At 49.0% G+C, this 13492-nt stretch overlaps 1 protein-coding gene across 5 annotated transcripts in view; it reads left to right on the forward strand.

The window, feature by feature from the left end:
• Nucleotides 1-13492, forward strand: part of LOC113571046 (citron Rho-interacting kinase) — a 35595-nt gene that overhangs the window by 12582 nt on the left and 9521 nt on the right. For all 5 annotated transcript variants that reach the window (XM_035522098.1, XM_035522101.1, XM_035522097.1 and 2 more), the window contains exons 6-20: nt 51-104; nt 289-342; nt 500-640; nt 1883-2008; nt 2477-2572; nt 2702-2818; nt 3747-3856; nt 5477-5651; nt 5976-6173; nt 6309-6362; nt 8735-8932; nt 10202-10395; nt 10774-10909; nt 12828-12932; nt 13307-13447. In XM_035522098.1, the coding sequence (XP_035377991.1) occupies nt 51-104; nt 289-342; nt 500-640; nt 1883-2008; nt 2477-2572; nt 2702-2818; nt 3747-3856; nt 5477-5651; nt 5976-6173; nt 6309-6362; nt 8735-8932; nt 10202-10395; nt 10774-10909; nt 12828-12932; nt 13307-13447 (1899 nt within the window). The remainder of the gene's footprint in view (nt 1-50; nt 105-288; nt 343-499; nt 641-1882; nt 2009-2476; nt 2573-2701; nt 2819-3746; nt 3857-5476; nt 5652-5975; nt 6174-6308; nt 6363-8734; nt 8933-10201; nt 10396-10773; nt 10910-12827; nt 12933-13306; nt 13448-13492) is intronic.

The raw sequence follows: 13492 nt of genomic DNA on the forward strand, positions 1-13492 counted from the left end.
TGCGTTCACGACGCGGCGGGAATAGCGGCATGCTTCCGTTTTCTTTCCAGGCCAAGGAGCAAGGCAAGGCAGAGATCGAGGACCTCCTCGCAAAGCTTCAGAAGGTCAGCAGATTGAACTTTCAAATATCCCATATTGTTAAGGCCTGTTGTGGAGCTGATTACATTAATTCTTAATTATCTTAATTATTATTTAATTCTTTTATCATTCGTTATTATGATTACTATGATACTGAGTTGAAACCCATGAATATTATTTCCAATCCATATTTTTTTATTATTTCCTCAGACCAATGAAGAACAGCAATCGAAAATCGAGGAGCTTCAGGACAAGCTTGCCAAGGTGCCGAAATATCAGTGACCTCTTAAACGGGCTTTACTGTTGCCATAGAGGCGCCCGTAAATTCACGGTGCCTGTAGCTAGAGCCCGATGGGGTGTAGCAGGAAGGGGTTGTGGGTATTCCTGCCGTGGACCAACGGGTTCTCTCGCTCCCCCTCAGGCAGTGAAGGCGAGCACAGAAGCGACCGAGCTCCTGCAGAACGTGCGCCAGGCTAAAGAACGCCTGGAGCAGGACGTGGAGCGCGTGCAGACCCGTGAGGACTCCACGGACAGCCTGCGCAGACGTCTGCGGGAGACCGAGGTCAGACACGGGTCAGCCGACGGTCCGTGCGTTCGGGCGACTGTGGGCAGCCCCACCCTGAGCCCAAGGCCAAGACTGAGAGCGGCAGGGCAAATTTTAGAATGGCTGCCCCAGACATTTCCATATACGGCTAGCGAGCCGAACGAGAACCCAGTTTCATCTGAGTTTTATCCTACAGTATCACTGTTAGTATTAATAATATAGGAATATAGCAAGTGCTTCAGGTGTGATTCAGGTCATGTTCGCTTGTTAGGTGTTGCTAGGCTGATTTTATGCTACCCATATAAAGTTGAAGTGGCGTTCAGTGGGATTTGACAGCCAAAACCCAAGAAGAAAGGCACCACTGCGTAGTGGTACCAGGTAATCATCACTTGTAGCATGCTGGAAGGACACAATAAGGAACCACCAGGCAATGCCGGGATCGTGGCCCTGCTCTTCTGGTTAAAATCGGTGAAGTGTGTTATAATACCTATGAATAGCTGAGCTATTCTTTGGCTAAAATCCACGAGGCGCATGTCGCTAATGCTATTTATAGACCACATATTTCAAACACAAATCATGTTGGTTGTGAGTTATAAATTAGTTAAAGTAGTCTCAAGTACATTCGATAAAATGAACATATTACATTTGCAAAACTGGGCTTGGGAGACCAGCTTCCTAAGCACACACATAGCCACAGCATGCAAACGGGTTAAACGTGTTCAGGCGTTTCATTATCGAAAGCCGAAATCTAGCTGTGTATCAGTCTTGACAGCAGCGGACTGGCCCTTACGAAATGCCCAGTGGTTAGCCTCCAAATGATCCTTGACTTGTCATTATGCTTTGAATGTGTGGTGAGCCCAGCGCTGTAAAGACTCCTTTCATTAGATGGCATTTAGATGCTGCACTAGGCTACTGGAGGCGTTGCATTTATTGGCCAGTTTCATGCAGTCAGTGATATTTACTGTAGGTGCTTGTGCCTCATGCATGCATGCCATTAGTTGAAGTGAGATCCATATTGCCCTGAGTGCTCTCGGTGATCAAGAACTCTGCAATTATTTTTTAATTGTAAGCCTGGGGTTAGAGTCAGAGACCTGTCATCAGTAAAGAGGAAGCGTTGCATGTGAGCGTGCACTGTTATGCCGTGTGCATTGTAGGCTGTATGTGTGCAGGGGGGCTCGTGGAAGCCCAGTGAGGACTTCAGGTCTGTTTTATCGTAATTGAATGGGACAGGACAGCGTGGTGTGTGTCTTGTTGGATCAGGATGGCAGGAAGACCCTAGAGAACCAGGTGAAGAGGTTGGAGATGGTGGAGCGCAGGGAGACCAAACTGAAAGAGGATATCCAGACCAAGTCCCAGCAGATCCAACAGATGGCTGACAAGATCATGGTAAAGGACACAAGCGCACACACACACGCACATAGACACACACCCTAATACAAACACACACAGAGACACACGTGCATGCGCGCGCTCACACAAACACACACACGCACGCTCCACGTTTTCATCTGCCTGACTGAGCAGCAGGCCCACACCCTCCGCTGACGTCCACAGCACGCGCCATGTGCCTTGGTCTCGGTTCCAAAAGTGGCAGATTGTGAGCATGGATCAGACCTCTCTCTCCCTCTGGCCAGGATCAGCGGCGTCACGCTGATTCATGTTGATGTCTGTTCTCATAAGATGAATGCCTGTAGATTGTTCAAATGTGGCCAATCAGGTTTCTCTTCAGCTATTTATGATGGTTTTTTTTGTCTCAGTCTTAAATTGTGCATGCATTCGTGGTTGGCGTCAGAGTCTGTTCTGCAACAGTCTGGGTGAACAAGAATTGCTATATCTTGTTCTTTATCGACACAGGAACTGGAGGAGAACTTGCGTGAAACTCAAGCCGCAGCCCAGCGCATGGAAACCCATCTGGAACAGAAGGAGAAGTTGTACGAGGATAAGATCAAGGTTGTGCCCTCAGTAGGCAATACTTTCCGTTCTTCTGTCAAAAGAACGGATTGATTTGTTTTTACAGATGTAATCAGGTTTGCGATGTTTAAGCCACGTTTAAGTCATGATTGCTGTGCTTGGTGTCAGGTTTTGGAGACTCAGATGAAGGCTGACTTGGCTAACAAGGATCTCCTGGAGTCAAAGCAGAGCGTATATGAGGAGGAAGCTCTGGAGAAGGGCAAACTGATCAGTGAACAGTCGGCAGTAAGACCACACACTTACACCCGTCCAAACTGATCAGTGAACAGTCAGCAGTAAGACCACACACTTACACCCATTCAAACTGATCAGAGAACAGTCAGCAGTAAGACCACATCTGACACTCTTCCAAGCTGATCAGTGAACAGTCAGCAGTAAGACCACACACTTATACCCATTCAAACTGATCAGTAAACAGTCAGCAGTAAGACCACATCTGACACTCTTCCAAGCTGATCAGAGAACAGTCTGCAGTAAGACCACATCTGACACTCTTCCAAGCTGATCAGAGAACAGTATGCAGTAAGACCACATCTGACACTCTTCCAAGCTGAACAGTGAACAGTCGGCAGTAAGACCACACACTTACACCCGTCCAAACTGATCAGTGAACAGTCAGCAGTAAGACCACACTTACACCCATTCAAACTGATCAGAGAACAGTCAGCAGTAAGACCACATCTGACACTCTTCCAAGCTGATCAGTGAATAGTCAGCAGTAAGACCACACACTTACACCCATTCAAACTGATCAGTAAACAGTCAGCAGTAAGACCACATCTGACACTCTTCCAAGCTGATCAGAGAACAGTCTGCAGTAAGACCACATCTGACACTCTTCCAAGCTGATCAGAGAACAGTATGCAGTAAGACCACATCTGACACTCTTCCAAGCTGATCAGAGAACAGTCTGCAGTAAGACCACACACTTACACCCGTCCAAACGGTAACCCTTACAGACGTCAATAGAACTCTGCCACTGTATTACATTCATTGCATTACTTTGTCATTATTTTTAGCTCCTTATTTTTCAAGCCTGCTTGTGTACCTGCAGACTGGTGCTTGATAGCAGGAAGCCAGCCAAACGAGGCTAACCAGCAGTTATGTGAGATGTGTGACATGTTAATGGGTAATCTTGGTCTTCCTCTTCCAGACAATCAATGCTATGGAGTCAAAGATGACAAGCTTGGAGCAGAGAATTGCTGAGCTCTCTGAGGCCAACAAGCTGGCAGCCAACAGCAGTATCTACACGCAGAAGAACATGTGAGCTCGTAGGAAGCCGAGTGCTGCTTCACTTTCGTTACTTCCTGTCCTCTGCACTGAAGTCAGTACTTCAGTGCTTAGTCACAATTTGATTTTCATTCAGCCTGGCACACAGAGCAGTTGACCATATTCCCATGTGCCGAGTGTGAGTTGGTGAAGTTTGTGAAGCCTTTGAAACAGTCTGCCTGAAGAGCTCCTAAAATAGGATCTGATCTTCATCTAAAGTCATGATTATAAATAATGTAAGCCCTATAATACAAACTACACACACCAACACACACACTCTCTCTCTCTCACACACACACACACACACACATACATTTGGTCTCTCTTGCTCTCTCTCTTTTTCACACACACACAGACACACACACACACACACACACATACACACTCTTTCTCTCTCTCGCTCTCTCTCTCACACACACACACACTTTGTCTCTCTCTCTCTCTCTCACACACACACACACACACACACACACACACACACACACTTTAATCACCTCTTAGAGCATGTAGAGAGCAGTGTGCTAACAACATCAAGGTCATGAGTTTGGCTCCCAGGGAACACACCCTGTCATACTGATAAATATGCACGTTGCTCTGGATAATCGTTGCCAAATGCTGTTAACGTGCTGCTTTTAAACCACTTTTATTGAACAAAAAAACCTTACAAAACAAATGGATGAAATTAATGATGGAAAAAGTGAGTTAATCTCTAGGGTCATAACCTCTTTAAAAAAAGACCAACTGCAGTCAGATGTTCTAGTCAGTTCAGGTGGGATTGTGACCTTTGCCACGTGAATAAAATCATTCAATCATCACACAGTCGTCCAAGTGCATTATGGTCAGGCAAGGTGAGGCAGACGGTTCACAAATGGGAGAAGTTCAGTGGTGTTACGTTCCCTCGAGGAGCGGGCGTAACACCAGGGTCAGTGCAGGGGCGCGGAGCAGACCCGCCGGGGGAAGTGAGAGGAGGAAGTATGGAGCGTTGCGTCAGCTTGTGCCCGAGGTTTTCCAAAGGCAAAAACCTCCCGCTGGGCTCTAAAGCTCACCCGTGCCTTCAGCGCTGGTCCTACAGCAGCGTTCTGTGGTCAGGAGAGAGAAGCGTCTTTTGTCGAGTGTAAAATTTGGGAGAAAACAAACAAACAAACCACCACACACCAGCACCAAAATGTCGTGAAACTTGCGCAGGAACCATGGCTGAGATCATGACCACTAAAGGCATGACTACTAGTAAAGTTTTAAAAGCAGCTGTCTAATAAAGACTGTGAAATATGTCATTTGTTAAATATCTTATCATTATTGTACTATTGTAACTTAGAAGGGCCTGTCAAATTTCAGGCTCCATTCCTGTAGAAATCCAGACAATTCTGAATGATTTGTACCCGGTTTCACACACCTGTGAGCACATATTTAGCTTACGTACTGAAAACGATCTGTCAAGCTGAAAAATGTGGACTCTCACCAGCCTAGTAGGACTCTGACCTACGCGAAAGTGCCGTTTCATCCACAACCATCGCTGCTCACATGTCAGCATAATCACACAGGCCGATTTATTCGGACACATAAGGAATGCTGATTTCAGCTCCAGAGGCTCATGCACTCACTGCTGTCCTCCAGGAAAGCCCAGGAGGAAATGATATCGGAACTGAGGCAGCAGAAGTTCTACCTGGAGTCTCAGGCAGGCAAGCTGGAGGCGCAGAACGCCAAGTTGGAGGAGCACCTGGAGAAGATGAGCCAGCAGGAACAGACCAACAAGAGCCGAATCCTGGAACTGGAGGCCAGGCTCAGGGAGGTGAGCGCAGACCGGCACACTCAGACGGGGAGCGAACGCGATTGGGGCTGCTGAGTTTGAGCTGGGAACGAAAGAGCCAGATAATGACACGTGTAGTTAAGTGCGCCGGACGAGGGCTCGCTCTAGGTGTCCCCGGCCACGGTAGCTGTTGTCGCTTTCTGCCCTGCTGACTTCTCAGGAGCATTAACGAGACCGAACAGGATGCCAGCTGTTGAGATCAGACCTCTTACATGGTCCCTTTGAACCAAGTGCTCATTCAGCCTAACAAAGCACTGAGCTGGCTCATGGGTGTCCATCTCTCTCCCTCCTCCCCTCCCCCTCCAGATCGGCCTGGAGCATGAGGAGCAGAAGCTGGAACTCAAAAGGCAGGTGTCGGAGCTGACACTCTCGCTGCAGGAGCGCGAGGCGCAGATCAGCAGCATGCAAGCGGCTCGCCACGCCCTCGAGAGCCAGCTGCAGCAGGCCAAGACCGAGCTGGAGGAGACCACGGCCGAGGCCGAGGAGGAGATCACCGTCCTCCGGGTGAGGAGTGCTGGGGGCAGGGAGACATTAGACAGCAAGGAAAATCCATCCACCGCGTTTAACGCCCTTTTAGCAAATCACACTCTAGACGAGACCCTCCTCCTGACTGTGACACTTTCGCTCTCGTTTCTGAAGGCCCATCGAGATGAAATCCAGCGAAAGTTCGATGCCCTGAGAGACAGCTGTGCGGTACGTTACCGAGTTTCATATTTAACTGCCTGACTGTAACCTGCGTGCCGAGCTAGATGATTGACACGTTCCAACAAATGTGACGTTGCTGGACTGAGACGGCATATCGCATGCATCAACGCAGATGGCCTGATTCCCACCACGTGGTTAATATGCCTGCATCATTCTGGTTATGAAAAACCTCCCACTTGGCCTAGTTCTCTAACAGATGTCCTTTTAATCACAGTTTGTAATTAACCCTCCTCATCACCGCCGCCACCAATATTCCAGCGTTATTTTCGTTTAGGTGAACTTCACTCCTTACATTAGGTATGCACGCGGCCCCTTGTTTCATGGAAGTTCGTGGAGAAACACTGGACACGGTTTGATTAACCGCTGCGCACAGCTAATGCACGGCCATCTATCGCTTCTTACGCACTTACCCTACTTATACTGTCCTCCCACGCGCAGGCTGTTTGACTGCCTTCGCAGCTCCAGATCAGCCGCGCACCACATTCCCTGACAGCACCTCCCTGCGCGCCTTTCAGCCGCGGCCCGCTCTGCATCGCGCACGCGTGCTTCCCGTTCACCCGTTCTGATTGGAGTTTGCGAAGAGGCGTGTAACGACTCGGATGGGAACGCGCTGTTGTGTCGCTTTTATTGTCGTTGGTCGTGTTGAGTTATTTTAGCCCTTCGCAGGGGGACTGTTTCTGTGCCGCGTAGCCTCGGGTGGGCTGATGTGGCCCCGCAGTCGTGCGTTACTGGAGTCCAGGGACAGCAAACTGGGGAGAGGCAACCCTGTTCAATATCCCAGTCTGCTGCGACCGGATCCCAGCGCTACTGTGTTAACTCCGCTGTGGTCTGTATCCATTATTTATGGTTATTTACCCACGAGTGGGTTTACAGCTGGGGTGCGAGGTTGCACTTTTTCTGCGTTTCAGCACGAAGCTGGTTAAAGTTGCCGTGTCCCGTCGTATAAAGTCCCGCGGAACACGCGCTTGCCTGTCGCTGAGAAACCTGACACTCTTCTGCCAACCTTCAAAAATCCCACTAAACGGTACAGTTGAAAGCAGTAAACTCAAAAGCACATTCGCACATGCCTTTATATGTTCTCCTAAAAAGAAAAAAAACAAACAAACAAACAGACGCAAACCTTGTTTTACTGACCGCAAACCAAATTGTATTGATTTTTGCATTTCTACAAATTCATTCCATGGGTTCCATACACTCCACAAGCATAAGGGTGATAATATTTGTATTCGAAATGCGGCACGCATACACATAAAGTATTGTTTTTGAAAAAGAATATTCATGGGGTTTTGGACGAGCACCTGAATTGTGTTTACGTCCAGCGAGGGCTGTAAGGTCTCTTTTATTAGTGTGAAACCTCCCTCACACACAGCTTTGCTGCTGTCAAGTCGAGGTCATGCCGTAGGACTGTAAACGTGGGATGAAACAGTTTTCATAAGGACTGGGTGTGAAACAGCTGACCTCTCCTTTAAATGAAAGCATGTTTAAAAGCACCATTTCTGCACTGCACTTCAGATATGTCTAAACAAATGCAGGAATCAAACTGCATGCGTTTGAGCGTCTGAGCGGCTTGACCGTGCTTCCTTGCACCCATCAATAACGTGACAGGGGAGCAGTCTTGGTCTTAGTCTTCGCAGTGGCAGAATGCGAAACAGTGGTCAGTGGGCGGCGAAAGTAGGTCAGCGCGTGTGTTCCTGCACCTTTAACGGTAATGATAGCACCGAACCGGGGTCTCCTACGCTCCGGCCCCTCTCCAGTAACGATAGCACCGAACCGGGGTCTCCTATGCTCCGGCCCATTCCGGCTCAACTGCTCTCCGCTGGCTTGACCAGCACCACGGTCTCATGCACATCTCCGCTCTTACTGCGATTACCCAACTGGCGAAAGGGTTAAAAAAAAAGACTCTTTTCAGCAGTGTGGAGTGGAAAACGAGAGAATGAACGCCCGTCGAACATTAGGAATGGAGCATCCATTATCGTTCCATTAGCGCCGTCCCTGCTGGTCTGAAGGCGACTTCACAAAAGTGATTTCCAGCATATTCTTTAACACTCTTTTTTCTCTGCCCACGCTGTTGCTAACTCGGTTTGTTTATCCTTTGTTTATTTAAAGGATTACAGTTGATAAGACGATGCCTTTTTTTCATAAGGCTGGTGTGATTTGAGGCACGTCCAGATATCTGCTCTCCTCAAAGGCACAGTGAGCGGGACGTACCCGAAGCCTATCAGGCCCGCCGCCCTACAGGCTGTACGGCCTGAGCCAGAGCCTTTAGCTTCTCAGCTTCTCAATCATCAGTAACTAAGTTCTGGTAGAACATGGCCTCCGAGAGGCCGTATTGAAGCTCCGAGTGTGGCGTGCGTGTTCAGGTGATCACGGACCTGGAGGAACAGCTGACCCAGCTGACGCAGGAGAACGGCGAGCTGAACCGGCAGAACTTCTACCTGTCCAAGCAGCTGGACGAGGCCACGGACGAGAACGAGGAGAGACTGCAGCTGAGCCAGGAGGTGGACCGCCTCCGCAGAGAAGTGGCTGATAGGGAGATGCACCTCAACAACCAGAAACAGGTAAACACACAGATACGCACATACACACACAGAGGAGCTGAAAAATTGCTGATGCTATCAGAAAAGATAACAATGACTTTCCTTTCAGAAAACAAATCCCACAGAACCTCCAGGAGTGTGGTTGAGCTGTGCAGTCAAAACAGGCGCAAATACACTGAATGAATGAACGAACCAGACTACTTCTGTCCTTAATCCCAACACAAAGGAGGCTTAGCAAGTAATGTTAGAACCCTGTTTTGTTTCAGAACAGTGGAGGAGAGCAGAGGTTGTGTGCGTGTGTGTGCCTGCGAGAAGTTGAGCTGCCACATGTGGGAGGCAGTGTGTGTGGGTGTGTGCAGTCTCCGTGCTGGTGCTTGTGTAACACAGGCGAATGGCAATCACAGACACTTGTGGGAAGGAGAGATGCGTCATCCACACCCCCCGGGCCCCTCAGCCTGGCCGCGTTGGACTTCACGCGGGCAGCTCAGCGCGCGTACACCTATGGGCTCGCGCGCCGCTCTGTCCTCGCGCTCTCGGTCCGTCTCTCACTCGCTACACCCGTTTCGTGAGCAGCATGGTTGAGACAGCTTAGGTCATCATTTAGAGAAGCAGGGCTGCCCAGTTCAACTCCGCACTTTAGGAGGAAACGTCAGGAAGGCTTGCCTGCTGTTCCTCTGGCCCCGCCCTGGCTCCGCCCACCCGGCTCCAACAATGGACTCAGTATGCATTCTCCTCGCTTACCGGCTGCGCTCCGACGAGTCGCTTGTGTTTTGCTAAACTGCGTTCTGTTCCAGCGTTCTGGTTGGATGGCTTTGCCACTTTGCGCGTGCAGCCTAAGCTCTACATGCTCCCTCTCTCTCCCGCGCTTGGTGGTGGTGGTGTGTTAACGAACAAGTATCTCAACCAGTCTGTGTATGACGCACCTCCTCCCTCTCTGTCAGTCCACGTCCCCGTCTTGTCAGCCCCGTCCAGGATACCTTAAACAAATGACGTCCACTGGGATAAAGTTCATATTTAGAAAGGAGATGCAAATGTGATTGATGACTTCCCTAATAAAAGTACAGGGAGATGGTACTTTTCCTTTAAATCAATAATTCCCAATGAATAATGAATGACTGAATCCTGAATTGGTGTTTACATAATGCTGTCTTAGGACAGACTGCAGTGCCTCACATCACCTCATAATTAATTCATCTTGAATAATCAGCCGGACTCGAATCGGTAATGTGTAAGTGGGTGTATTTGTGTGTGTGTGTGTGTGTGTGTGTGTGTTTATGTACGTACGTATAGAACATCGAGACCCTGAAGACGACATGCACGATGCTGGAGGAGCAGGTGTTGGAGCTGGAGACGCTGAACGACGAGCTGCTGGAGAAGGAGCGTCAGTGGGAGGGCTGGAGGAGCGCCCTGGAGGAGGAGAAGGAGCAGGCGGAGCGCCGCACACGAGACCTGCAGAGACAGCTGGACAGCGAGAAGCAGAACAGGTTCCAGCCGAGCCAGGCCACTGATGCATGATACACACACTCACACACACACTCACTGAGAGACACACTCACACACACACACACACACACTCACACTCACACACACACTCACACACACACACACACTCACTGAGAGACACACTCACACACACACACACACACACACACACACACACACACACACACACACTCACACACACATTCACACATTCACACACTCACACACACACACTCACACACACACACACACACACACACACTCACTGAGAGACACACATACACACACACACACACACTCACACACACACACACACACACACACACACACACACACACACCTTATCTCTCACTCTCCATCTCTCTGTCTGTCTCTGCCAGGTTGCGGGCTGACCAGCGTAGCTCCGAGTCTCGGCAGGCTGTGGAGCTGGCAGTGCAGGAGCACAAGGCCGAGATCCTTGTGCTGCAGCAAGCCCTGAAAGACCAGAAGCTGAAAGCAGAGGGCCTGTCTGATACGGTACCACACTGTCTCATCTCCAGACTGTCTCATCTCCAGACTGTCTCATCTCCACTCTGTCTCATCTCCACACTGTCTCTTATCTCCACACTGTCTCTCATCTCCACACTGTCTCATCTCCAGACTGTCTCATCTCCAGACTGTCTCATCTCCACACTCTCATCTCTGTACTGTGTCTCATCTCCACACTGTCTCATCTCCACATTGTCTCATCTCCAGACTGTCTCATCTCCACACTCTCATCTCTGTACTGTCTCATCTCCACACTGTCTCATCTCCACACTGTCTCATCTCCACACTGTCTCCTCTCCACATTGTCTCATCTCCAGACTGTCTCATCTCCAGACTGTGTCTCATCTCCACACTCTCATCTCTGTACTGTGTCTCATCTCCACACTGTCTCATCTCCACACTGTCTCATCTCTGTACTGTATCTCATCTCCGCACTGTATCTCATCTCCACAAGGTGTCTCATCTCCACTTTGTCTCATCTCCGCACTGTGTCTCATCTCCGCACTGTCTCATCTCCACATGGTGTCTCATCTCTACTGTATCTCATCTCCAGACTGTATCTCATCTCCACACTGTATTCGTCTCCGTACTGTATCCCGCCACCGCGTTTATCTCAGCATCTCCCAGTGCCACTGCTCAGAGCCCTAACATTCAGCATGCAGTTATTTATGGAATGCCTATGCAAAATAAAATCAATAACCAGCTAGCATAGTTATGACATTAACCCGACACAAAAAAACTGTCCATATGCCAAATATTTTCCTCACTTCTGATGCAATTTTTCTGGCCTGTTTTTTTCCTCACATTCTGAAGGACATCCTCTCACTTACGCCAACTCATTAAAGCGCTCCTGCGCTCGGCCACCTAAATAGAGCGTTTCTTCCTGTCATGTGACTAGTGTGACTCTAATCAGCTGAGAAACGATCCGAGCGACGAGCCAACAGTTTAGGAGCCTCCGAGGGCATAAAGGTTCTGACAGATGGAAAACTGAACCTCGGATAATTACGAGCCTCCCAAACCCGTGTTCCTAAACATTAGGACGCTGCCAGGTTCTTCCTCGCCCGACACCTCCTACGTTCTGCTGGATGCTTGGAGTCCAGCTGATATAAATGACAAACTCTCCGGAAACGCTGGTGAAGGAACTTGAACTGCACAAGTGTAGCTGTAAGATTCTGATAAATCGTTTTTAAGATTTTGGAAAATTCTGATGCTGAACCTTTAATAACAAAACAATTAAATCCTTTAAGTAAATAATTTTGATTGCTTATGCTTTGTATATTTAATACATAATGATATATTCACCAACCACTTTATTAGAAACACCTCATTTGTACCTACACTCTCTTTCCATCCATAATGTAGTAATATTACTATTTTTTCATCAGTCTTTCCACATAAATGGATATTTACCAATGCACAGGTTTAGTAGCCGAAGTCTAAAAGCCAGATTCAGGTAGGCAGTAGACACTTAGACACTTTGTCATCATTCCTCTCCTCCGTAACAGATGGGAAACAACAGGATTTGTGCTGGATCTGATGCCATAGTGCTGGTTTGTGCTGGATCTGTTCTACTACAGTCCCAGTATTTGTACTCCCAGAAAGATAAGTGGAATATCATGCCATCTCTGTGCCCCTGCTCAGATCCAGTGCATGGTGTTGTTGATTGTGCCAGTATGGAGATCATATCTATGTGAATATACAGCAAGCCGGTGCTTTACGGGAAAATATCACTTCAATATTTAGGGAGACATCGGATCAGCTACCGACAATTCTGTCATCTCCTGTGCCAGACGTATAGTGAGTGCCAAGAAGCTCGATCAGATTGGTGAGAATAGATCAGCCATGCTGGGAGTCATGTTTGCCTGAACGCTCTGCTCCGCTCTGCTCTGCCCACCGCCGCTTTTAGCTGAGCGACCTGGAGAAGAAGCACACCATGCTGGAGATGAACGCGCGCAGTCTGCAGCAGAAGCTGGAGACGGAGCGCGACCTGAGGCAGAGGCTGGTGGACGAGGTACCGTCCCGTCGGATCTGTGCGGAGTGTGAGGGCGTAGTGAGAGCACGCCCAGCAGGTGTGAGTGCTGAGAGGATGATGGGGTCCGGTACGGCTTCGTGGGGCAGCTGAGTGGCATGAGTCTGATGGGCCGCTTATAAGATGTGCGACCAAGCAGAAGACCCGGCGAATCGAGTTTTGACAGATATTTGGTTAGAGTCCGCTGCCACTACTTGTGATGATGTATTTGGGAATCGGGTCCTGATTCCTTTTCAATTTTGTCTCAGAACCATATATATTGCTCTAAACCTGCAAAGAAGCTGATGTATGCTGAAGTAGTGATCGCTGTGTGTGTGTGTGTGTGTGTGTGTGTGTGTGTGTGTGCGCTCGTGCAGCAAGCGAAGCTGCAGCAGCAGTTGGACATGCAGAAGAGCCACATCTTCAGGCTGACTCAGGGCCTGCAGGACGCGCTGGACCAGACGGACCTGCTGAAGACCGAGAGGACAGACCTGGAGTACCAGCTGGAGAACATACAGGTATATGCCCCCCCCGCGGTGACAGAGTCAAATGTAGCTTTGATA

The sequence above is a fragment of the Electrophorus electricus genome, chromosome 23 (genome assembly GCF_013358815.1).
Source record: "Electrophorus electricus isolate fEleEle1 chromosome 23, fEleEle1.pri, whole genome shotgun sequence".
Taxonomy (NCBI): Eukaryota; Metazoa; Chordata; class Actinopteri; order Gymnotiformes; family Gymnotidae; genus Electrophorus; species Electrophorus electricus.